Raw genomic sequence first — 23,911 nt, forward strand, 5'->3', positions numbered from 1 at the left:
TTGACTGTCTCAAGCTTTTCAACCGCGATGCCACTGGCGTGCTCGATGCCCACTTCCGGAGCGCACAGGCTCTACGAGGTGATTTGGGTGCAGCAGCTGGGCTCTTCCGATGCCAATCGCCGTGGGGTGTGGGTGTGTCGCCTGTCGCAGAGTTCAAACGAGGGGTGCTCTGGTGATCTGGTCGGAGCAATTTCTGCTTTGCTGAGCGGATATCACGCAGTGTCCTCTTGCACAGATGTTCAGCCAATGTCTTACATGCGCTCGGAAGTGCGGGCGGAGCTCTGAGAGCTAGCTTTGCTCTTATCGGGGTGGTGGCTTCGGGCGGCAGGAGGTTGGCAGTTGCTGCCGAGTAGCACGGACTGCGGGCATGTGAAGCATCACCTGCTTCTCACATGGGGATCAAGCAACTCAGCATGCACCTGAAGCTTCTCATGAGGCTCTGGGTGGTGGCTGGCGTGAGAAGATGCGCCTTCACTGTTGGGACGAACATGGGCTGGGGCTGGCCCGCCAAGCGTCTCCACACTCGACCGCCGCTTTCTTCCCCGCGGCTTTCTTTTGACCTCACCTCTTCCACAGGCACGCGAATGAGCTTGATAGAACGCTTACCAGCCTCGAGAATACCGGTGGAAGCTCTCGTAAATGACAGGAGTGTTTGGGGTAAGTTTTGGATTTTTGCGAGAGGTTTATGCACTTTCAACGCAACATGGGCGACGATTTCTCCTGCCTTCTCTGCCATCAGTAGCGTCGAGACCTATCCGCTACACCGACATTGGACCGAATGCCGCACTGCTCATGGACTTGAGATCATCCATCCTGGGTGGCACAAAGAGATATTGACCGTTTCTTTCCTTTCCGTTACGTCCACAAATTTCCTTCCCCAGAGCGTGATCGCAGTTTTTCTTTTTCGATCATCAAGCGACTTTGACGAGCGTCTGTCCAACACATGACAAAACGACTGCCCAGTGGTCTTGGGACTCTGGTTTGTACTCATCTTCGACCTCCTCAGAGGGCGCGCTCGAACTGCCGAGTCGGATGTCATCTTTGTTGCGAGGCGCCGAGGCGCCGAGGTGCTGCGTTTCGATGCAGTCTCGACACTGAACCTGGAGACCTTGAACGTTGTGCTCCAGATCTGTTACGAGATTCATCGCCCCGGGACGACGACAGTCTATTGACGGCCCTCGCTGAGCAACTATCGTACTGATACGGGAAACATTGGCATGCTGGGTTCACGAGAAGCCGAGTCTGGGCTTGTAGACCATCCAAGACTCGATCGAACTTGCTCTGTAAACGCTTCTGCCACCAAGTAATAACGTCTGACTTTTGTACATCGCAGAGTCCTATCGTATCTAACTACGCGCGAACAAGACGCTACTCGACCTTCGAGGCGACAGAACAGTCGACGCGAGCCGTCTGAGCGCCGTCAAGCATGTAAAGCCTTGAGTTGTCAAGTTTTAACGATTCCGTGGAGCACATGCGTACCTCCTCCAACGTCCCCGTGAGCACCAATCGCCTTTGCACGCTCGAAACATCAATGTAGACCTTGAAACATCTTTTCCACCACTATAATCGTCCGTAAACTCGGTCTGACCACCCGAGTAGGCTCCATGTAACACGCGCAAATCTTTTGCAAAGACTACGTCGCCTGGTCAGCACAATAGAAAGCCTGAATAGCTCACCTGCTCGTCTCCAGGGCACGGGAAGGGTGGGGCCGCACGGCACAGCGCTCAAATTCGCACATAACAACCCGCTCCTTTTCCCCCTTTTTCTTCCTTCCGACCAAGCAAACCCCAAAGTAAGTGCCGCTCCACCACCACCGCATCTGGTCCTCTTTTTGACGTGTAGCCATCGTGCTGACAGCAAGCAGAGCAAACGTGAGTTCATCAGCCCTTCCGCTCGCCAGTCTGACGGGCGTTGGCGTCGCTGCCGGTCAGCTGGCGCGCTTCAACCGCCCGTCAGGCATAATTATGCACGAGAGCATGAGCTGATCATTTTTCGGACCACCACAGAACCATCAATCACACGTGAGTTGGCCCCCTTCCCCTCGACACGTCACGCTTTTGCGAGTCGTTCACCGCGTTGCCACGAGCTGGAGCTCGCCGCCACGCTCTCTGCAGACACGTGACCGCGATAGAAGAACTCATGCTGACATTTCTTGCCCTCGCAGATCATCAAATCAATCATCTCCCCCGCCGCCGCCACCACCACCACCATGAACTCGTAAGTCCACGACACCCTCACTCTTCGTGCACAAACACAGCGCTGACAGCCTTGAAGCTCCACCACACCATCGTGAGTGACATCAACACCCCTCAAGATCCATCAGCAAGATAGCTCAAAGCACCATCACTCACTCGCTCCACTCACTCTCTTTCGCTTGACTCCACCCCCCTGATCTCTAATCACGCGCCCCTCGAATCAAATGAAAGCATTCGCTGACCAACTCTCATCAAACAGACCGCTCGCAAACAACGGCATGTGGTCGCGCATCACGTGCGAGATCGGGTGCAAGTGGGTGGGGACGTGGGGGGCTGACGGCCGCGCACGTTTCCTCTGGGTTGTTCTCGCCTGTGGCCCGGACGGGACATTCTGTGAGGCGTGCGTGCCGCGGCCCCCTCCGCCCCCGCCCACCGCCGCGCAGCTGGAGGAGGAGAGGATGCGGCGGGAGGTGGCCGCTCTCATGGCGGAGCTGGCGGAGCTGGATTGATCGGTGAGTCGGAGCATCTCATTTTCCCCTTTGATCGTGAAGTCGCCGTGTCGTGTCCTACTCTGCTCGTCAGCTGGCCATATGAGCTCTGAGAAGGTGTACCTTGCCAGGCTGCCAGTGAGGTAGATCTCGCAGTCTATCTTGCATATGGCGGCGGTATGGTCCCTTTGAAGGCGTGTTCCAGCGGCAATGAAAGAAAGAGAAGTGGACGACGAGCAGACAAGAGCAAAAGAAAAAAAGACGATGAGCACAGCACACTTCATGATTTGCATTGGCCAGCTACTTAGCTACTGTGCCTTTCGCCTGCCCTCAAACACCGCAATGCCCATACCCCAAAGCCCCACCCCTCACATCACCACACCCGAGTTGGACGCAATACGCTGCAAATTGTTAGCACACACATCACAAAGCAAAGACTCCAGGCTAACACATACCGGCCACAGCTCCGCAGCCTCCTTCCCCACCGGCCCAGTGATCGCCGAACCCTTCATCTCGCCCTTGGGATTGACGATAACACCAGCATTGTCCTCAAAGTAGAGGTACATGCCATCCGATCTCCTCCACGGCTTGCTCTGGCGCACGACGACACCCTGCATCACCTTTTTCCGGAGCTCCGGCTTGCCCTTCTTGACGGTGCACATGACCATATCACCGACGCCGGCGGCGGGAAGACGATTGAGACGCGCGCCGATGCCCTTGACGGAGATGATGTAGAGGTTGCGGGCGCCGGAGTTGTCTGCGCAGTTCATGACCGCGCCGCTGTGGAACACGGTGGATATCAGCAATGGAACTCTTTCTCATCTTCTCCCCCCACACCACAGACTGCTGTCTCTTTCTCCTCGCTTGTCACTGTTTCCAGCGCCCAGTATCCCATCTCTTGCCCAGCAGCCTCATCGCGAACGGGGAGGAATCAAAACGTACACAGGAAGAGCGAGCGTCATCTTCAGCTTCGTACCGGAGGCACCACGACTGTTTCACTTCACGTCAGCAATCGCTCTCACTTCCTTCACTTTTCGCACTCCGCCAGGCGCAAACATACCGAGACATCGCAATAGATTAATTGATGGGGTTCGGAGGGATTCGGTGAGCGGCTTCTTTGCCTCGTGTGTTGTGTCGGTGATCTGGTGCTTGCTATTGCAAACTTTCTTCGTCGATGCGGTCGGGTTTTGGGTTGTGGGTTTCGGAATCTTGGCACTGGCTGGTCGCAAAATTTCACTTCTCATGCTGTAAATTAGTGGGACGGCCAGAAGTCGACAGTCGCTTCTTGGGTTCCGGTCATAAGTCTTGGCTGGGTCCATTCACTTTCTTCGCCAGGTTGTACTTTTCACGCCATCTATTCTATTCGCTGTAGTCCAACATGTACAAACGTCAAGAATGCATCGTCTATGGCCAGCACACCGGATCACCAACCTTCAGCGACCAGCGCCTTGCAACCCTGAACGAGATCATCCCTCAAATCCTCCCACGTCTCCGCACCAATACTGACGCGACAAAGCGTCGTTTCCACCGTATTGTCGCTCATATGCCTCCACTCAATCAAACTCTCCACGCCTCCCAAACTCGTAGCATGATGGAACAGGTGCAGCTTACTCGGCAGCCGCTTCGCCTGCTCCTCGACATGCGTATCGAAGCTGAAAACGGGGCCGAAACCATACGGCATTTGCTTCTTCAGCCACCCCATGTCCTCCTTTTGCAGACTCGCATGCTGAACCCTGCGAATCACCTTTTTGACCGCCTGCGCCGCTTCTCCTGTCTCCTCCCCACGCACACACGCATCCAAAAACGCAACCACCTGCTCCGCATTCCGGCTCTGCCTCTCCACCCGCAAGGCCATCGTTCGCAAACTCCGCACCCCCAACCACGCCTCCATGTTTCCCAGCGTCGACCCCAAATTGCACCTCTCACCTAGCATGCCCCAGTAATTCTTCTCCCACCCTTCGTTCCGCCCAATCGCAACAATCCCGCACAACATATCCGAATGCCCGCCAAAATACTTCGTCCCAGAATGCATGACATAATCCGCACCCCACTTGAACGGATCAAGCAAAGGCGGCGGCGCAAAAGTAGCATCCATGGTGAGCACCGCGCCCCTCCGATGCGCCCGTGCCGCGAACAGCTCGATATCAAAAGCCAGACCGGTGGGATTCACGGGCGACTCGAGGTGCACCACATCCCCCTTGCCCAAACTCCATCCCTCCCCGCCATCCTGCCAGCTCGCCTCGTCGAAGAGATCGACAATCTTGCAGCCCGTCAGTTTCTGGTAGAGGCCCAGCACGCCATGGCAGCCGTGATATCCCGCCCCAATCGCCACGACTTTCGGATTGAGGTACACGAGGAGGGCGTGGAAGGCGGCGAGGCCGGAGGAGTAGGTCAGGCAAGGGGCGCGGATGAAGGAGGAGAGCATGAGTTCTAGGCGGGAGGAGGTGGGGGCTTGGTAGCGCGAGTAGATGTAGCCTGTGTCTGACGGCGGGAGGCCAGCGGCCGCGGGTGTTTGTCTTGCTTGCGGCGACCGTGAGGCCGGCACGAGGTCTTCGGGGTCGCGGGGGTAGCGGAATGTGGTGGAGACGTGGAGGGAGGGGGCGACGTCGGTGTCGTGGTGCATTGAGTCGTCGGCGTGGATGCCGAGTGTTGCGAGGGTGTAGTTGGAGAATTGGTCGTGCGGGGCTGCGGAGCCATTAGTGTGGTTGGAATTGGCCATCTTGTCTGGCAGACACGGTGGGTGGGAATAATTGGGAGATAATCAGGAGAGAGACGAGAATGAAATGATGCACGAGTGTGAGGCCGATAATCAATGTAAGCACTTCGATGCGGTGGTGGGCGCGGTCGAGGGCCCCTCCTTCCCAATGCGGCTGTTCCAGGCGAACATCCCAATACGCCACTCGCTATGCAATTCCTCCCTCTCCTTTCGCGGACGACAAAACACACAAGCAATGCCGCAAAGTACTTTTCGATGCTCAAATCCGCCGTTTCAACGTAATGCCCCGTGCAACCGTCGTAGCCGCAGGCAGTGCTTGAGCAAACCTGTCGCGATCTGCAGCAAACCGTCAGCAAAGCACAACAAAACAATAGATCGATATCAAGACTCTTCTCACCTTCCTGGCTTTCAAAGCCAATAGTAACATCATCATGCTCCTCCGCATACTCCATACCCTCCAAATTGACAAAGCGCCTCTTCACTCTCTCCAACACTCCAGCACCAAGAGCAGCATCACCGCCCTTCCCCTCATCACGACCCTCCCCATCTTTCGGCAACGAGAACTTCGCCTCCACCAATTTGATCCCCCACTTCTTCCCCTTGCCATCCCCCTTGACAACCTCGAACGTATCCGTACTCCTGACGCGGAAGCACAACGCATCCGCATGTCCGAAGTCTTCCATAAACGCCAGAATCTGAAACACGACGTCGTATGAAACGATCTGCAAACGCACATTGCTCGCCTCCCACTTCTTCGAGAAGCCAGGGACGACCATTCTGCGGCGCGCGATGCTGAGATTCGCCGCGACGCCGTCGTACCGCACTTGGCAGCCTGTGATGGCGGTTTGGAAGGCGTGCAGGTCTTCCGAGGTGGCGAAGGTGAAGGTGCGGATGGTGGGTTGCTGTTGCACGAGGTGCGTCAAGTCGGCGATGCTGGTTTCGCTGGCTGGGCAGTTGCGAACGTCGACTGCAACCGTGCAGTCTTCCTGTGGGTAGCGGAAGATTTGGATTGCGGGGGTGCGTGTGTCGGTGCATGGCAGGCGGATGAGAAGTTCGCCTTTGCCTAGATTCAGGCGGTCGGTGATGCAGCCTGTTGTATGTCTGGCCACGATTCGCAGAGAGTCCGACTGCACGGTGCTGCCCGACATTGCATTGTGCACACCCAGCTTCTGCCATTGCAGGGCTCGGAGCGCCGGGTGAGGCTCCTGCGTAACGCCCGCAGTCTGTGTGGCAGGCTCGACGTTCATACCCAGTAACATCATCTTGCCAACGATCATCTCATCGGGACCGTTTGCCACTCCAATCAGCAGATCGTACAACGCCTGCCTGGATTCCACATCCGAAAAGACCAGAAGCGCACGACACTGCCTGCCCTCCTCAACGATCTTCACCACCATAGCGGCCATGCCACCTGCCGCCGAATCCGTCATGAACTCGAACAACAGCGGCGAGCCCTTGGAAATTTCGTGACTGATGTACGCCAGCGCCTTGTTCCTCGGATCAGCCGCCACCACCAGACGAAAGCCGAGGTGCATCCTGCGATCGCCGCTGGGGTCGGGGATCTTCCTCGTCTGCTCAAACAGGTACGCTCGCGCATGCACAATCTTGTCTTTCGGGAATGCCGCCGAGCCCGACGAATCCTCGTACTGCACTTCCGCCAGTGCAGCCTCGTGCACGAGGAACTCGTCTTTCTCGGGCCGAATGTTGTCCTCCACTTTGTGGGAGTACTGCAGAAGGTTCCACAGAGTGCGGAAGTCCCGCTCATGGATCCGCACCGTCATGGTGAAGTTGTTCGGCAGGCGAATAGTCATGCCGAAGGAGCTCGTCTTCCACTCCACGTCGTACCACGTCAGCCCGCGGCGATCTTCTAGCCACGGCCCCACGAGGACGTTGACGAGTTCATTTTGACTCGCGACAACGATGGTGTTGCCGAAGTTTTGCTTGTGGCGAAGCATGGTGAACATGCAGGGAATAGGCACTCGGTCGGTCTGCGGATCGTCTGTGCTCACTGCCACTTCCACGGGGAAACGACCATAGCAGTGCATCTCTCCCGTGTCGCCGAGTGGCAGGGCTTGCATGGGCTCGAGTCGACCCTGTCTGGCACCTCCGATAGCAATGGTGGCATCCTGGGAGTAGCGCGGATACGGCAGCCAGATTGTGGTGTCTTGCCCTTGAATCAGCGACTGCGGAGGCGGCAACAGCATATTCCGGCTCATCGACAGCGACAGAGACTTGAGATGACTCTTGAGAAAGCCGACAGCCTGCACTAGCGCCACATCGCCATTCATCATCGTCGACGATCCCCGGGAGGCGGAATTGCCAACATCGTCGTACATCTCCAGCGGGTCGGATAGGATCCACCACGCCTTGGCCAGATCGACGTGAGGTTGCATGAGAAGTTCGCGCATTTGCTGCGGGTCGTTATTACCCCGACGGTGCCGCAGGATGCGCTCCAGTCCGATTTTGCCCTGCAGATACCACCAGACGGCTACGCGGAGCCAAACGCCTGCCGCACCCTGCACCACCGGTCTCTCCCTCTCCGCCGTGAGCCTGAACACACCCCTCATGTGTGCTACACGAGCAGCGAAATCGGCGTAAGCGGCATCCACGGCAGAATTGCCTTGACCTGCTACCTGCGGCGAGAGAATGCCTGGGCGGGGTACAGAAGCCAGCGTATCTCCCGTGTCGGACCTCGCTCTGTTGTCAGATCGTGCGATCGGTACGCTCGTGGCCGGTGGAGGTGCCCGACTTTGTGAGTCGCTGACGGCAGCCGGAGGCGACTGTAACATGTCCTCTGAAGCTACGGACAGACTTGATAACCTCGCTTGCGAATGGATGTTAGGGTGTTGCGGACCTCTGAGAGTAACGACATTCGTGGTGGCTGCCGGTCGAAAAGGCGCGGGGTTCGCCTCCGAAGGAGCAGCGGGACTCGGCGCCTTGTTGATAGGAGACATGAAATACTTTGATTTCCCAGAAGGCGGCGGAGTTCCAGATGTTGGAGAACTCAAGTGAGTGGCGTAAATCGATGAACGGGGACTTCCATTCAGAGGGGTGGATATATGATCTGGCAGTCTCAACGCGGCAGCAGATCCCGCTCGGGCGGCAGTATCGGCGAGGACAGAGCCAGAGGCTCGAGAACTTGGTCGGGAGATTGTGCGACCTGCGTGTGGAGGTGAAAGGGCGAGGTTGCTACTCGAAACGTTGGGGCTGGTTCGCAATTGGTCCTGTCGGATTGAAGCGGTTGGCGCAGGGGCGCTTTGGAATGTCATGGGGGAAGGATCGCGACTTCGAGGGATGGTGCTGGACACTTGGGAGCTGACTGTTGGCGCATGCTGGCTGCCCTGCGAGATCGATCGGAAACGGGACGAAGAAAGGCTGTTGGACGACGGCACACTCATGTAGTTTTGCTGGTCGGCATCGCCGTTTTGCTGTGGCGGAAGACTTCCAGGCAGTTCGGCGACGAAATTTTGCGGCGGAGGTACCTGGGCAGGCGCGTTCATGGGGTCTCGATCTTCTTCTGTCCGCCTACCTGATGAGGATGCAGTTCCCGTAGATGCTTGACGGCCTGGTGTGAAGTCGTGAGGATCAAGAGAGATGGAAGCCGAGGGTATGACCGTCTGGATGAAACTCGCCCGATTGTTTTGCGCTGGCTCCGGCATCGATTGGCCATTACGTTGCGACTCAAACGTCGCATGCACCTCTCCATATTTCGGGTCCGCAAAAGGATTCGGGCCAGCCGGTGAGTTGGCAGAGGTCGGAGACAGAGCAGACCGCGGCTCAGGAATGTCGGGCAAAAGGCTAGGCGCGTCAGGCCGTGACAGTGTGTCGTAGTGCTCGGAAGATGGCTGACGGCCGACCCCAACGTTCTGTCGTCCCTCTTCATCGTCTCCGTCTTGGTCCTTCAACATGGCACTCGCACGCCGGAAGATCAGGCCTTCTCCCGCCCGCAATTCGCGCTTGCGTGCAGCAATGGCTTCGGGGTCTCGAGGACTCGCTGGCTGCAAGTCAGAGTCGCGCTCGAATCCCGGAAACTGATTGTCGTATCGCTGATCATCAACACCGCCAAGGTCGCGGTCGATTCCTCCTCGCAGAGGGGGTCCGGTGGGGGCTCTGTTCAACGTGGGCACATGCTGGAGCTGATCGTCATTGTGCACGTCTGGCTGCATGTGCGACGGCGGCGAATGCTCATATCCGGTATTAGCCCTGCGCCGCGGTACGGTTTGGAAGCCACCCATTCCACTGTCGTTCAACTGTCCATGCCCCATAGCCGAAGTCAATCCTCCGTCTGGCCCAATCGCCCTTCTCTCAGACGCAGATCTCGGCATCATCGCTCTCCTCCTTCCCACCTCAATTACCGGCTCTTCACAATCATCGCCTCCCTCTCCAAGAACCTCAGGCGCCGCATTCACAAAGCCCACCGTCAAGCCCCCTCGCCGCGGCGTTTTCCGCCATCCATTTGGGGAAGGAGGGGCCTCTCCACTCGCTTGTCTTATCTGTTCAGCAGTAGGCCAACGCTGGGCTATAGAAACGTCGAGCTTCGGCGCCAGAGGTGGCGCTCGTGAGGTTGAGGGCGCTCGATCGGTAGAAGGTCTGAGGAAATCGGCGACGTCGGCGGTCACGGGCAAGGAATCGACATTCTCTCCCCCGCCGTTGTGATCCTCCTTGTCCTTGAAGACGCGATGCCATTTGCTCTTGAGTCTCGCCTTGGCGGACTTTGCATCGTCGTCGGCCATGGCGTGTGAAAGGGGCGGAGCAATGGAAGGCTGAAGGAAAGGCGATGGTTATTCTGGACGAATGACGAGCAGGTATGCAGACTCTTGGGGTTTCAGAGGCCTCTGGACCAACATGAACCGCCTGACCAGCAGACGTGCATTTTGGGAACAGTGGCGTGAGGTGGTGGTGTTGAGTCTGAAGTGCGTGTCGCGTGGCACGTGAAAGTGGTAACCTAATAAATACGAGCGCCAAGTCAGGGTCTCAGTCAGCCTCAGGCAACAGTATGGAAGGAAGCATCTGCCTTCTATGTATTTCTGGTAAAACTATCCAATGCGAAGAGTTAGGTGGGTGTCTGAGCCCATTGCAGTATGCTAATGGTTTGATCAGAGTCCAACGGAGAGCAGGGTACGCCTCTGGCCCACACGACGAGGCTACAGGGATTGCAGCCAGCCTCGAGAAACAGGGTCACTTGGGTCATCCACTTCGATCTCGATTCACGGAGCATGTACTAGTAAAAATTGAACAATGGAGAGATGACAGATGCTTTCAGAGTCATGTACGGTCTACTTTTGGAAAGGAGCTCGAATCAGCCGAGAAGATGCAGGCGAAGACTTTCGCCGCATTCACAACCTTCGCCCTGACGGGAAACACGAGCATCCTGCTGCACCGTCATTCCTTCGTCTAGCGCGCACATCTACTCCGTACCGCTCTTGACGATGGTGGGGGAGCCGTCCTTGTTCTTGATCGCGCCACTGCTAGATCCGCACGCCTCGATGCTCTTGACAACGCCCATCGACGCGGTGTCGCCCTTGGGCACCTGGCCGAAGACGACGTGGCGCCCGTCCAACCACGAGGTCACGACGGTGGTGATGAAGAACTGCGAGCCGTTGGTGTTGGGGCCGGCGTTGGCCATGCTGAGGAGGAAGGGCCTCTCGTGCTTGAGCTTGAAGTTCTCGTCGGGGAACTTTTCGCCGTAGATGGACTTGCCGCCCGTGCCCTGATGCATGCGTTAGGATGGATGTGACCTGATGATGAACATTGGCACGGAAAGATGTCTTACGTTGCCACGGGTGAAGTCACCACCCTGGAGCATGAACTCGGGGATGACACGGTGGAACTTGCTGCCAGAGTAGCCGAAGCCCTTCTCGCCAGTGCACAAGGCACGGAAGTTCTCGGCGGTCTTGGGGACAACATCATCGAAGAGCTCGAAGTTGATGCGGCCAGAGCGGGCTGGATGGGAGAAGGAGTCAGCGAGATGGATGACGAGGTGAAGAGGATTGAATGGCTGTCATCACGTACGCTTGTCGCTCTTGTCGGCAGAGGTGACCTTGCCATTGGCATCGGTCTGCAGCTCCGGACCAGTCCAGGTCACGTCGAAGTAGGCTCTATAGGAGGGGTGAGGGTCAGCCTGGCGGGGTAATGGATGGAGGGGCTTTTCATCGCCCTGGCCGGCGTGAAGTCGACGACCTACTTGATAGTCATGTTGGCAGATGAGGCGTGGAACGCGCGGGTGGAGATGGAAGGGTTGATGGAAGATCGTCGGATGGAGTTGAAAAGGTGGCGTTGGGTGATGGAGGAGGAAGAAGTGGAAAGCAGCATAATTTTTAAAAGCTTGCAAAGGCGAGTTGCGAGGGAGAATTGGGTATTCGACGCTAGGGCGGGGTATAGTGGGGGTGTTGGCGTGCTGCTGTTGAGAAAGGCAAAAGGGTCAGTGCAGTTTCCGTGGTGACGTTTTTTCCTGCAGGATTGGAAAAAGACCCTGAGCCTGCGCCTGCGCCTGAGCCCGAGCCCGAGCTGGCCGCCGCCGTCCGACTGGAGCTTCCAAGGCCTCTTTCACCCGCCGGCGGCTCGGAGGCGGTGCTCTCGCCTCGTGTTCCTCGCTTGGCCCGCAGCTTCCTCTTTCGAAGTCGCCTGCATCACGAGCGGAAGGACGGAAGGAAAGAGCGAGCCAGCCCCAATGCCGTCATTCGGAAGGAGCTGCTGAGGCAGGAACTCGACACCACACCATATGAACGTACCTTCTTTGTCTACGCGCTGAGACCGATGCAATTGGCGCAACACTGGCAACTTGTCCAGGATTGATGAAAAAAGAGATGAACGAGATGAATGAAGGAAGCACCAATAGTCAATGAAACCTCCACTGTCTGGAAACGTGCCTCATATGGTGGCCCTCGTCCCGTATTTAGGGGGGAACCGCGGCCGGGCGGGTACTCCCGCTAGGTCTGCCGCCCACATTCACAACGTATCCGATCTATACAAAGCCAGCTCCGCCATTTAACCACCCCTCTCTGTCCACTTCCCGCCCCTCTCTGACTCGTCCATAGCTGTCAAGCATTTCAAGATGGATTGGAACGACCTGAAGAATCAAGTCAGCAACTTGACGCTGTACGACGTTAAAGCGGGAGTCCGCAAAGTCCAAAATGGTCAGTGCCAATGCCTGTCGGCTGGATGTGATGGTGGAAACTAACCATGTCTTCCAGCCGTCGTAAGAAATGATACTGGTCAGAGACGAGCCAGACCACCCCGACTGACAATAGCAAGATGAATTACACAGAGATGGAGGCCAAGGTGCGCGAGGCCACGAACAACGAACCCTGGGGTGCCTCCTCCACCCTGATGCAAGAAATCGCGAGTGGCACCTTCAACTAGTACGCCACGGTCTGCACGCGCTACCCAACAGATCGACTAACCTTCTGCACAGCCAACTGCTCAACGAGATCATGCCGATGATTTACAAACGCTTTACCGAAAAGTCCGCCGAAGAGTGGCGCCAGATCTACAAAGCGCTCCAGCTTATGGAATTCCTCATCAAGAACGGATCGGAGCGAGTCATCGACGACGCTCGCTCGCACCTCAGTCTTCTCAAGATGCTGAAGCAATTCCACTACATCGACCAGAATGGCAAGGATCAGGGCCTGAACGTCCGGAACAGGAGTAAAGAGCTGGTGGACCTGTTGAGCGATGTCGAAAGGATCCGATCGGAGAGGAAGAAGTCGAGGACGACGAGGAATAAATATGGAGGCGTGGAAGGTGGGATTGGAGCAAGCAGCGGCTCGAGCGGCCGCTATGGCGGCTTCGGCAGCGAGAGTGCAGAATACGGCGCTTCCAGCTACGGTGGCACGAGCCGAGCGGTTTACGGAGATGGTGGAGGCTTCGGTGGAGAGGGCCAGGACGAGTATGAGGAATCGGGGCGAACAGGTGGCGCTGATCGATTCGAGGAGTACGATGAGTTTGACGACGGCGGTGCACAAGCCCAACCAACTCGACGGAAACCCGGGGCTAGTACACGACGGACTTCAGGGACGAGCGCGAAGAAGCCGAAAGCTGCTGCGCCAAAAGAGCCAGAAGTCGACCTTTTTGACTTTGGGGATGAGCCTGCTTCGGCTCCATCCAACGGCACCTCGTCCACGATCCTCGCAGCGCCTCCATCCAGCGTGCCGGCTGGCGACGATGACGACTTTGACGACTTTCAATCCGCTACTCCGTCCGGGACAACCGCTACACCGGCTGTTGCAGCACCGCCATCCATCTCGCAACCCAACTACAGCTCTTTCTCGACTGCAACGCCCTCGTCCGCCACCCACTTCGCTCAGCCCGTGGCCCAATCCTCGGCACAGAACGCAAACTTCAACAATCTCCTCTCCACCACTTCCCCACCCCCCAGTAGCACCGGCACGCCGTCCGCAGTCTCCGCCTTCTCCCCTCCATCGCAAGCACGGCCGGCTCAGCCTACAGGTTATCAGCCCACTGGCCCCAACTACTTCACCTCGGTCCAAGTCCAACCCACGCCGACCGCAGGTACTCCAGGCTCCAGCGTGACCTCCCCAGCCGCAGGCAGCCAGCCCGGGAAGAAGGCCGGAGGCGACGCCTTTGCTTCTTTGCTTTCGGGTAGCGGCGTCAAGAAGACGAACTCGCCCGCGCAGAAGGGCTTGACCATGGCGGATATGGCGAAGATGAAGAGTCAGCAGGGTTTGTATGGAGCCAACGCGGCACCCATTCCGGGCCAGCCTCCGGCTGCTGGCAGCGCGCCGAAGAAGAGTACGGGCAGTGGTGGGTTGGATGATTTGCTTGGGTAGGCATGTGGCTATCTGGACTGTTGTGCGGTGCTTCTTGGGCACCAATTTTTACTCGTGATTAGATTGATATTTCATGATAGAGAGCAAGCGAAGAGGTGAACGTTGATGCATGAGCCTGCAGCCCGGCCTTACGCTGAATCGAGACATCGAGTGGGTACGAATGGTCAATGAGAAGATGTCTTTGATTAAATCTACATATCTGGATCCTAGAATTCGATGTTGTATCTGCCTGCAGTGGTCGACGTAGTCGGATGTAGTCGGGGTCGGCCACGGTGAATGTAGGCGAGAGTCAGCGTGAGATGCTTGGCGTACGTAGGCGGGAGGTTGACGGTCAGCTGGGAACTTGACTCCCACGTGTTGATGAGCTCTCAATAGAACGCATACCTGTTCCTCGCCCCTTATAACCGCCCCCCTCCTTCTTCTCTGCTCACTCACCAAACCAACACACCGATCCTCCGCAACAACTGCACCTCTTCCCCTGAACACCCTCTCTCTCAACCACCATAACCTCTCCGCCTTCCCCTCCCCCCCTTCCCTCACACCGCCCAACATGGTCCTAGGCCACCGCAAAAACACCGGCAGCTCCAGCAAACACGACGACGGCGAAGAAGAAGACGAAACAGTCGTCACGTCCGAGCAAGGCAATGTCCTCACGCACATCATCTCCCAGCTGCGGCCGGGCGCCGACCTGTCGCGCGTCACGCTGCCCACCTTCATCCTCGAGCCGCGCAGCATGCTCGAGCGCATCACAAACTTCATGGCCCACCCGGAGACCCTGCTGCCCATGCCGGACATCGACGACCCCATCCAGCGCTTCGTCGCCGTCACCAAGTTCTACCTTTCCGGCTGGCACATCAAGCCGCCCGGCGTGAAGAAGCCGCTGAACCCCATTCTCGGCGAGACGTTTATGGGGTATTGGGATTACGAGGATGGGACGAAGGGGTATTATATTTCGGAGCAGACGTCGCATCACCCGCCCAAGAGCTCGTACTTTTACATGGCGCCGGAACATCGCATTCGCATTGATGGGACGCTGAAGCCGCGGAGTAAGTTTTTGGGGAATAGTGTGGGGAGTTTTATGGAGGGGATCGCTGTCATGCGGTTCTTGAATAGAGGGGAGCGGTAGTGAGTCGTCTTCTTGATCTTGATCCGAGAGTGGGCTAGAATCGCTAACATCCGGCCCACCAGTTTCATCACTCAGCCAAACATGTACGCGCGAGGTATCCTCTTCGGCAAAATGAAGTACGAACTTGGCGACCATGCCCAAGTACGATGTCCGGAGACGGGGCTGGAAGTGGACATCGAATTCAAGGTCAAGGGCTGGGTCAGTGGGACGTACAACAGCATCGGCGGCTTCATCAAGGACAAATCCGGCAAGCAACTCTTCGAGCTCAGCGGTTTCTGGAACGGCGAGATGATGATCAAAGACCTCTCCACCGGCAAGAAAGAGCTACTCTTCGACGCCGCTCACTCCAGACCAAGTTATCCCAAAAGCAGACCGCTCGAGGAACAGGCGGAGCGGGAAAGTCAGAAGCTATGGCACACAACCACTGCCGCGATCAAGAAGGCCGACCAGAGGGTTGCAACGGATGAGAAGTCGAGGATCGAAGACGAGCAGCGGAAAGAGGCCGCGGACCGTGGCGAAGAGGCTTGGCAGCCGAAGCTCTTCAAACATGCACCAGCGGGGGATGAGGAGAAACTGGACTGGGTGATTGATGCGAAGGTGGACAGTGATGCGCCTGCGGAAAAGCAGATTCAACAGATTCTTGCCATCGCGCCCATCCTACCGGGACAGACGTGGGAGTCTTTGAATGCTGCCCCGACGCAGCAACAGCAACAGCCACAGCAGCAGCAACAGCAACAGCAGCAACAGCAACAGCAGCAACAGCAGCAGCAACAGCAGCAGCAACAGCAGCAGCAACAGCAGCAGCAACAGCAGCAGAAGCAATCGTCGGCGAGACCGCAAACCGATGGAGGCGCGGATCTAATTGACTTTGGGCAGAACGAAGGACAACCCAGGCAGCAACAACAGCAGCAACAACAGCTACCAGAACGACCCCAACCTTCATCGGAAGCCAAGAAGGGATCTGTATACGGGCTTCAACAGCCGCTGATCCCGTCACCGTCGAATGCTGGTCATCCGATACGGCGGACGGACACTTTCGGCAACGAAGAGACATTCCTTGATGCTGAGGATTGAGGAGGGTAAATGACATGTCGTTGAACTGGCGAGGTGACTCACTGTCGAGCTCGGAGTACCATACAGAGAAGCATGAGGTCTGCAAAGGATGAGCCGGTGTGTGGCTTAGACGGAGTCTCGGAGGGAAAGACGGTTTACTATCGGCTGGTGCCGGGCGGCCTTCAATTGACAGAGGTTGATCAGGGTATGCAAGAGTAGAGGCTTTATAGGAGTATCCTGAAATGGAAACGTAACCCTACATGTCCCTTAATGCCATCGCAAAGTGCCTGCAATGTACGAGTCTGCCGTGTGAGGTCGTTGTTTAGCCGAGCAGAGCCAAAGAAGCTTCTGGGGCTCTGCGTGCCAAGCCCCGCTGAGGTGCATCAGTGACGTCTCCGAGCTCTGCCTCTTAGACACATCCCATCTCTACCTCTCTCCTCCGTCTCCCTCTTGTCCTCCACATATCAAACACCGTCATGGCGTTCGTCCTACGGCGACCGTTCGCCATCGCCAACACCCTCAAACAAGCTCCCAAAGCCTCCCAGATCGCCTTTCGAAGCTTCCAGACGCAGGCCTCCACGCCACTGCAGCAGGCCTTCCTACGCCCCTCGACTCCCCTCCGCTCTTTCGCCAGCAAGGAGAATGTCTTCCTCAACAGCTTCAGGCAGTCGGCGAGGCGGAGTTATCAAACCTCAGCACCTGTGAATCCCGTGGCGCAAGGCAACTTGACGCAGCGACTCATCTATGGCGGTATGGCGCTCCCATCGTGAACAGCAGTTGTGAGCATTAAGCTGATTCAAAGTTCTAGGCGCAATCTTCGGCGGCACCCTGCTCGCCATCAACCTCATGTTCAACCGCGAGACTCGTGAAGATGGCGGCATGCCACCCTTCGAACGCTCCTACCTCAACGACACCTTCCTGCACACCGGCCTCGGCCTCGGCATCATCGGTGTCGCCGCGCGCGCACTCCACATGAACGGCTGGTCCTATCGCCTCATGTCTGCCAACCCGTGGCTGGTGTTGGGCATCGGACTCGTGGGCTCCATCGGCACCATGATGGCTGCCCGCGCGACGCCGCCGGAGAACTACATGGTCAAATATCCGCTCTGGGTTGCGTTCAACCTGACGCAGGCCGCGCTCTTGAGTCCCTTGATGTTCTTCTCCCCTGCGATCCTCGCGCGAGCGGGCCTCTACACAATCGGCATGATGGGCTCGATCGCCTTCGTCGGCGCCACGGCCAAGCAAGAGAAATACCTATACCTCGGTGGGCCCCTCCTCGCCGGCGTCGCAATCGTCGCCCTCTCCGGTCTCGCGCCCCTCGTCGTTCCAGCCACGGCCGCGAGAACTCTGATGGTGACGGAGAACCTCTGGCTCTACGGCGGCCTGGCCGTCTTTGGGGGCTTCACGCTCTACGACATTCAGAAGATCCTCGCGCACGCGCGCATGGCCGAGCGGGGGATGATGAAGCGCGATGCCGTCAACGAGAGCATCAGCCTCGAGCTCGACTTTATCAACATCTTCATTCGCATGGTGCAGATTCTTGCTATGCAGCAGGGTAACCGGCGGCGGTAGGGGAGTGTACGATTTCTGTTGGATCTGGGATATGCGTGACTTTCAGCATAGGGTGGTGAGGACGGTGTCATTATTTGTACAGCTTATTCTTCACAACTAGATGTCCCCACTCCTTCGAAAAGTCCTAGGCTCGCTGAAGCGAGCAGGTTATCAAGGCATTTCTATCACTTCACTCCTAAGTCCTTATTTTTGCGTACACCTTTCACTCACTGGCTCTTGACGACTTGCTTCCTTTGCTTATACTCCACTGTGAGTCTCATTCGTTCACTTTATGATGGACCGCTTCATTTCCCCATTGTTATTGTGCAGAGTGCGCCACGCCCAGAAGTTGCTCGCCTTCATTCACGCAAAGGCTCGTGAGCTGGTACAGCACGTCCCCCGAAACCTCACTTCGGATCGTCGACAGCATCACCCCAAACGCATCTTTGATCTCTCCCAGGACAGCTCCAGGGGTGACCAGAGCACCGACTGCCTGTCGCGGATACCAGAAACCACTCACACTCGCCACAGGAACGAACAGTTCCACCGTCCGTGGAGGGCTGGGCTTAGATGGCTCCGCTATCGACGGCTCCGCTATCGACGGCTCCTTCGCAATCCTAAGGTACGCCATGATCCTCATAACCGCATTGTAATGCAACGACACCGACTCCTCCGACCAGACTCCATTGTGGCCAGCCTCTATCGTCAAAGCGGGTATGCCCATACCAGCAGCACAAGCAGACGCAACCGGCCGCGCCCCAAACCCATCAACAACCGTATCAAACCCAGAAGCAAGCGCCAGCTCCCGCGAAGGCTCATGCCCCTTATTAGAAATCACAAAAGGCCGCAAATCCTCGTCTAGATCCCCGCCATGCAAATCCAAATACGCATCGCAAGCAGGCAACATCTCCTCCGCCAACCAAAACGCAAGCCGCTGACTCGCGCTCCCGTCCGCTGTGCCAGGGAACTGGCGATTGAGGTTCTTCCCGTCCTCGGGCATGATGTAGATGCTGCGCGCGCGGAAGCCGGAGATGTTGAGGATGGGCAGGATGATGAGCGTGCCTTTGAGGATGTGACAGGGGGCGAGCCGCATTAGGCGGAGCGCAGCTTCGATCGAGGAGACTTCGGAGCCGTGCACGCCTGCTGTTATGAGGAGGACGGGACCTGGTTCGCTGGCTTCGAGGATTGCGTAGGGGATTTGTGCGCCGTTGGGGACGGGGGTGAAGGTGCCTTGTTCATGCCGGCGTTTGCCTGTGCGGAAGGCGGGGAATTTGGGAGTTGTCATTTGTGTTGCGTGATGTGTGTGTCATTCTCATGGGCCTCGGTGAAGCGTTTGGGAGTTGAAGAGGTTTTGTTGCTTCCGATGGTATTCCGACTACTCCGACTTGTCGGGATGATATGTTTCACTTACTCCTCCACATATCCGTAATGATGACCAATTTGCGGCAGAACCCCAGCTACCAGAGCTCCCGAACTCCGTTGGGACGGAGTACTAGTCCGTCGACTATCATACACCGTAAGACTGGAAATCAAGAACTGATGAAGTAGGTGCCGAACCGACGATTGATGCAACGAAGCTACGATTGTCCATCTATAGATACTCCTCGAAACGCCTGCTCCCTACGAATCTAGACACTCGCCTGCCGAGTGACGTGCGCAGCCAAGAAACGATGCATCAGCGCAGCAAACACATCCTCCAAGCCAGCCAGGGCAAAATGCCCAGCGTCCAACAAATGCACCTCCGCCTTTGGGACGTCTTTCTTGAACGCCTCTGCGCCGGGGTAGATGAAGCTGACATCGTGTCTGCCCCAAACCGCCAGGACGGGGGGCTGCTTCTCGCGCAGGTAGGCTTGGAACTCTGGGTAGATGTCGACGTTCGTGCGGTAGTCCCAGAAGTAGCTCAGCATTGCATCCATCACGCCGGGTCGCTGCAGCAGCGCGTGGTCCAGATGGTAGGCTGCCGGGTCGACAATGTCGCCATTCTCAATACTCCCTTCGATATACTGCCCCTTGGCGCGGTCGAAAGTCCTTACTCGCGTCCGGAGCGCTTCTCGTCCAGCGTCGGAGTTGGAGGCCCAGAAGTTGCGCATCGCCTCCCACGGCTTACCCAACCCTTCATCGTAGGCATTTCCATTCTGGCTAATGATAGCCGTAACAGCATCAGGCCGCTGCAGCGCCAGCCGCAGACCCCACGGCGCGCCGAAATCGAAAATGTAGACTGCGAACTTCTTGATGCCGAGGGCGTCGACGAAGCGGCCGAGCACCGTCGCGCCGTTGGCGAAGGTGAAGTCGTACTTGGCGAAGTCGACGGTCGTGAAGCCGAAGCCGGGCATGTCGGGGGCGTAGATGCGGTAGTAGGGGGAGAGCAGGGTCATGAGGTCTTTGTAGTAGAGGGAGCTGTTGGCGTAGCCGTGGAGGAGGAGAAGTACGGGTTTCTCGGGGGCGCCGGTGTAGCGGTAGAAGACGGAGATGTCGCCGTCGAGGGCTACTCGGGCTGTCTTGGGGAGTTCCATATTGTGTGTGTATGTGAGTAAGACGAGATTGAACAGGAGGAAGGACTCGTTCACGAACTGATGTGAAAGTGCTTTTGATATGCAAGGAAAGAAGGTACTCGCTCAACCGAGCCAAGACTTCACCTTTATACTACTCCAAGACTGTCCCAGCGACTCGACTGTACTACATGTGATATCATCAGGGCGCGAGCGGGTTACCGTGCATTCCGGATCGTCGTCAAGGCTGAAGACGCGTGCGAGGATTGAGAACTAGCAGACTTCCGTTTACGGCGTTTCGCCAGCGAGAGCTCGTGTTGGGTCGGATTACGTAAGGCCCGGCTTTGTAATGCTGACATGAGATTCCAAAACATCAAATCAAAGCTTGAGCGGAGTCGGGGAGCACAACGACAGCTATCTGCAAATGGCAGACAATCGGAGAGATTGCGGGTATCCTGATGTGATGCCCTTGGTGGTAGCGCACGCGGAGTCAGCGCGCGACCGCACATGAAATGGCGCACTTTCACAAAAACCGCCATTGGAGTCGCAAGGAGAACCACGACTCCGCAGTCGTGGCTGCGATGTACAAAGGTGAAACAGCCAAGCCCATGCTTGAGGATGACATACGAAGAAGCTGAGTACGAGGTGTGAGGTCGACCGAAGTTTCGACGGAGATATGTACCCAGCGAGCAAGAATCTTCTCAGAAGGACCGTCCAAACCTGAATCGACCTACTCGACGACCTTCTTGACCAAACCAGTATCGGTATCGTGAACCCAGCCCGTGACGCGCACATCCTTGGGCAAAAGCGGCGCATTGCGAAGCCACTCGACACCCGCCCGGGCCGACTGCTCGGGGTCGTCGAAGGACATGGGAACGAACTCATCGACTTCCTTCGACTCGGTGACGCCCAAGCGTTGCTTCATCACCTGGTGAATGACGTTGTCGGGAGGCGCGTTCAGCAGGCCACATCTGGTGTGCTTGACGAGGAAGACCTCTTCGGCGCCGAGGACGATGCAGCTAATCACGGCGGAGCGGTAGGCGTCTTCGGGCATTGCGCCGCCGTTGCGAAGCGTGATTGTGTCGCCGTAATCCAGGCCGTAGGCTTCGGCGGGGTTCAGGCGACAGTCCATGCAGGTGACTAGGGATGGGTGATGTTAGCGGTGCACGTTCTCTTTCTGTGACTTGAGGAGAAGGAAGACTGACTAACGACGGCCTTTTTCTTTGGCTTGAGTTCGAGCCCTCCATGCTTGTAAGTACTTGCATACTTCTTGTTGGCCTCGACAATCTCTTTCTCGTAAGCTGTTGCCATGATGACACGTGTGATACAGGAGAATGGTTGTTGACGTGGTGCGTTCAGTCGTCAATGGCTATGTCGGTTGCAGAACGGGCTCGCTTGATATGATGGAGCACGACTTCTCAACAGTAGCGAAACACTGGGTGGTCGGCCAGGCCATTTATATACCGACACGAGGACGGCGAGATTGCGCTTGCGCATGACATATTTTGCCTTTCACAAGCCTCTGCAATAGGGAAAGAAATAGCGATCTGTACTAAAAGGTGTAGTTGTATCACGACAGCAGGGAAGGCAATGCGCGAAGGCTGAAAGCGGCAGCAAGTCGATGCTGCATCTGGTTTCGCGCGGCGTTGATTGTGCTTACCAATGACAGAGGATACATTGGCAGTTGTATCGAAGACCGATCTGACACCGGGATCGAAGCTTTACCTATGAGAGTGTTGCTCTGGGTGTGTCACAATAGCTGGCGCAACGAGCATGATACTTCCAACGACTCCTGCCTGGAAGCGTCAGAACCGCACGAGCGATAAGGCCGACTAAGCAGCCGCAGCGAGCAACACGACGACATCGGAGTCCGGGCATGTAACCTTCCCAAAGCGGACCTTCAGCATGACGAACCTAGCTCCGTGGCGGCGGCCCGACCTCTGCCGTCCTCTCATGCTACCTTGATACCACGAACTCGCCCAGCATTAGAATGTCCGTCGAATGTCAGATCTTGTGAGGCTGACTGTCCCGTACCGTAAGGCTGAAAACCGAGCAGCCCATTGAAACAGACATCAAGCCCGGCGAACCCACGTTGCAAACCTGCAACGCCTAGCAAAATGCCTCCACCCTTCGAAAAGGTACCTCTCATCCCAAGAGCTTCAAAACACCATCCACTCACCCTAATCCTCACAGATCATCATCGTCGGCGCCGGCCCCTCCGGCCTACTCCTCGCCATCTTCCTCGCCCAAGCCAAAATCCCCTCCGTAGTCCTAGAATCCTGGCCAGGACTCGACACCCGTCTCCGCGCAACGCAATACGGCACGCCAGCCACTCGCGTCTTCCGGCGCGCAGGCCTGGTGCCTGACATCCGCGCCGCCTCCATCCCGCGCTTCCCCACCATCTGCTGGCGCCGCGTCGCGGACGGCGAGAAGCTGATCAGCATCGACATGAGCGTCACCGAGGACTCGGAGGACCGGATGACGGTGTTGCAGCTGGGCGAGATTATTCAAATCATGTACCGGCATTGTGTGGAGCGGTATGCGGAGTTTATCGATGTGCGGTTCAACCATCGCGTGCTGGAGGCGAAGCAGGACGAGGAGCGCGGGAAGGCGTGGGTGGATGTCGAGATTGGAGGGGAAGGGGAGGAGAAGCGCGTGCAGCGCATTGAAGCCGACTACGTCGTGGGCTGCGACGGTGCAGCCAGCGCTGTGCGCCGCAGTCTGTTCGGCAGAGAGTGGCCCGGCCAGACGTTCGCGTGCAAATTCATCGTGCAGAACGTGTACTACGACGGCTTCGACAAGCACGGCTGGGACGGCGGAAACTACATGATCGACCCCGACCACTGGGGCCTCGTCGCCCGCCGCGGGCACGGAGGCATGTGGCGCGTCACGTACGGTGATCCCGTCGTCGGCCTGACGGACGAAGAGTACCTCGCGCGACGGCCGTGGCACTTCAAAAACATCCTGCCGGGCAGTCCAGAGCCGCACGAGTACCGCATTGAGAAGACGAACATCTACAACATCCACAACCGCTGCATCCCGTCGTTCAAAGTCGGCCGCATCCTCGTTGCAGCGGACGCGGCGCACGCGAACAACCCTATCGGCGGGTACGGCTGCATGGTAGCATGCATCGACGTCGCCGGGCTCGCGGACTGCTTCATCGGACTGCACCAAGGCAAAGCGTCGGCGGACATCCTCGACACGTGGGCGACCGTGCGCCGCGACATCTTCCTGAAGTACATCGACACGCGCAGCATCAAGAACATTGAGCGCATCTGGAAATCGGATCCCTGGACGGTGGTGGAGACGGACAAGTTCTTTGGCATTCTCAAGGAGCTGAACAAGGACAAGGCGGCGCTGCGGGAGTTTCTCTTGAAGGAGAGCAGTATTGAGTATGACTTTACGAAGCATTACGATCAGGCGACGAGGGAGAATGGACACACGAACGGATCGAGGAATGGTGGAGCTGGGGAACTGGCAGCGGAGGTGCAGCTCCAGGCATAA

The 23,911-nt window shown here is 57.2% G+C and overlaps 11 protein-coding genes across 11 annotated transcripts; 4 read left to right on the forward strand and 7 right to left on the reverse strand.

Moving 5' to 3' along the window:
- Window positions 1-3,051: 3,051 nt before the first annotated feature.
- On the reverse strand, window positions 3,052-3,645 carry BDY17DRAFT_317914 (alkaline serine protease; the record flags this gene model as incomplete). The annotated part of the gene is made up of 3 exons (XM_033736146.1): window positions 3,052-3,084; window positions 3,139-3,463; window positions 3,626-3,645. 3 exons carry the CDS (start codon window positions 3,643-3,645, stop codon window positions 3,052-3,054), a joined length of 378 nt encoding a protein of 125 aa, XP_033587798.1.
- A 246-nt stretch (window positions 3,646-3,891) lies between these two features.
- BDY17DRAFT_300919 (putative transsulfuration enzyme family protein) lies at window positions 3,892-5,468 on the reverse strand. The gene has a single exon (XM_033734149.1). It carries the CDS (start codon window positions 5,400-5,402, stop codon window positions 4,107-4,109), a length of 1,296 nt encoding a protein of 431 aa, XP_033587799.1. The 5' UTR covers window positions 5,403-5,468; the 3' UTR covers window positions 3,892-4,106.
- Window positions 5,469-5,658: 190 nt separating this feature from the next.
- On the reverse strand, window positions 5,659-10,132 carry BDY17DRAFT_325934 (uncharacterized protein; the record flags this gene model as incomplete). Its single annotated transcript, XM_033737432.1, has 2 exons — window positions 5,659-5,735; window positions 5,797-10,132. 2 exons carry the CDS (start codon window positions 10,130-10,132, stop codon window positions 5,659-5,661), a joined length of 4,413 nt encoding a protein of 1,470 aa, XP_033587800.1.
- A 674-nt stretch (window positions 10,133-10,806) lies between these two features.
- On the reverse strand, window positions 10,807-11,594 carry BDY17DRAFT_325935 (cyclophilin 1 short isoform; the record flags this gene model as incomplete). The annotated part of the gene is made up of 4 exons (XM_033737433.1): window positions 10,807-11,109; window positions 11,173-11,342; window positions 11,412-11,497; window positions 11,584-11,594. The coding sequence occupies 4 exons, from the start codon at window positions 11,592-11,594 to the stop codon at window positions 10,807-10,809; spliced, it is 570 nt and encodes a 189-aa protein (XP_033587801.1).
- A 399-nt stretch (window positions 11,595-11,993) lies between these two features.
- BDY17DRAFT_184925 (uncharacterized protein) lies at window positions 11,994-14,415 on the forward strand. Its single transcript, XM_033729952.1, has 4 exons — window positions 11,994-12,535; window positions 12,593-12,597; window positions 12,654-12,760; window positions 12,814-14,415. Exons 1-4 carry the CDS (start codon window positions 12,454-12,456, stop codon window positions 14,186-14,188), a joined length of 1,569 nt encoding a protein of 522 aa, XP_033587802.1. The 5' UTR covers window positions 11,994-12,453; the 3' UTR covers window positions 14,189-14,415.
- A 69-nt stretch (window positions 14,416-14,484) lies between these two features.
- BDY17DRAFT_269062 (uncharacterized protein) lies at window positions 14,485-16,084 on the forward strand (the record flags this gene model as incomplete). The annotated part of the gene is made up of 2 exons (XM_033731929.1): window positions 14,485-15,313; window positions 15,377-16,084. Coding segments are annotated over exons 1-2 (1,281 nt in total), but the record flags the coding sequence as incomplete, so codon positions are not given.
- Window positions 16,085-16,651: 567 nt separating this feature from the next.
- BDY17DRAFT_300927 (inhibitor of apoptosis-promoting Bax1-domain-containing protein) lies at window positions 16,652-18,100 on the forward strand. The gene is made up of 2 exons (XM_033734150.1): window positions 16,652-17,117; window positions 17,176-18,100. Exons 1-2 carry the CDS (start codon window positions 16,844-16,846, stop codon window positions 17,937-17,939), a joined length of 1,038 nt encoding a protein of 345 aa, XP_033587804.1. The 5' UTR covers window positions 16,652-16,843; the 3' UTR covers window positions 17,940-18,100.
- On the reverse strand, window positions 18,082-19,320 carry BDY17DRAFT_185099 (putative deacylase). The gene has a single exon (XM_033729953.1). The coding sequence runs from the start codon at window positions 19,201-19,203 to the stop codon at window positions 18,238-18,240; it is 966 nt and encodes a 321-aa protein (XP_033587805.1). The 5' UTR covers window positions 19,204-19,320; the 3' UTR covers window positions 18,082-18,237.
- Window positions 19,321-19,546: 226 nt separating this feature from the next.
- BDY17DRAFT_254072 (alpha/beta hydrolase fold protein) lies at window positions 19,547-20,431 on the reverse strand (the record flags this gene model as incomplete). The annotated part of the gene is made up of 1 exon (XM_033731397.1): window positions 19,547-20,431. The coding sequence occupies one exon, from the start codon at window positions 20,429-20,431 to the stop codon at window positions 19,547-19,549; it is 885 nt and encodes a 294-aa protein (XP_033587806.1).
- A 706-nt stretch (window positions 20,432-21,137) lies between these two features.
- BDY17DRAFT_325941 (carbonic anhydrase) lies at window positions 21,138-21,718 on the reverse strand (the record flags this gene model as incomplete). The annotated part of the gene is made up of 2 exons (XM_033737434.1): window positions 21,138-21,547; window positions 21,613-21,718. The coding sequence occupies 2 exons, from the start codon at window positions 21,716-21,718 to the stop codon at window positions 21,138-21,140; spliced, it is 516 nt and encodes a 171-aa protein (XP_033587807.1).
- Window positions 21,719-22,524: 806 nt separating this feature from the next.
- Window positions 22,525-23,911, forward strand: BDY17DRAFT_311987 (uncharacterized protein; the record flags this gene model as incomplete). The annotated part of the gene is made up of 2 exons (XM_033735590.1): window positions 22,525-22,545; window positions 22,601-23,911. The coding sequence occupies 2 exons, from the start codon at window positions 22,525-22,527 to the stop codon at window positions 23,909-23,911; spliced, it is 1,332 nt and encodes a 443-aa protein (XP_033587808.1).

The sequence above is a fragment of the Neohortaea acidophila genome, assembly GCF_010093505.1.
Source record: "Neohortaea acidophila strain CBS 113389 unplaced genomic scaffold BDY17scaffold_8, whole genome shotgun sequence".
Classification (NCBI taxonomy): domain Eukaryota; kingdom Fungi; phylum Ascomycota; class Dothideomycetes; order Mycosphaerellales; family Teratosphaeriaceae; genus Neohortaea; species Neohortaea acidophila.

Excerpts from the sequence above, each read along its gene's own strand:
- BDY17DRAFT_300919 (XM_033734149.1), bottom strand. The coding sequence starts at position 5,402 with ATGGCCAATTCCAACCACACTAATGGCTCCGCAGCCCCGCACGACCAA.
- BDY17DRAFT_184925 (XM_033729952.1), top strand. The coding sequence starts at position 12,454 with ATGGATTGGAACGACCTGAAGAATCAAGTCAGCAACTTGACGCTGTAC. Across the intron at positions 12,761-12,813 it reads GCGAGTGGCACCTTCAACTA|CCAACTGCTCAACGAGATCA; the intron begins GTACGCCACGGT and ends CCTTCTGCACAG.
- BDY17DRAFT_300927 (XM_033734150.1), top strand. The coding sequence starts at position 16,844 with ATGGCGTTCGTCCTACGGCGACCGTTCGCCATCGCCAACACCCTCAAA. Across the intron at positions 17,118-17,175 it reads GCAGCGACTCATCTATGGCG|GCGCAATCTTCGGCGGCACC; the intron begins GTATGGCGCTCC and ends TCAAAGTTCTAG.
- BDY17DRAFT_185099 (XM_033729953.1), bottom strand. The coding sequence starts at position 19,203 with ATGACAACTCCCAAATTCCCCGCCTTCCGCACAGGCAAACGCCGGCAT.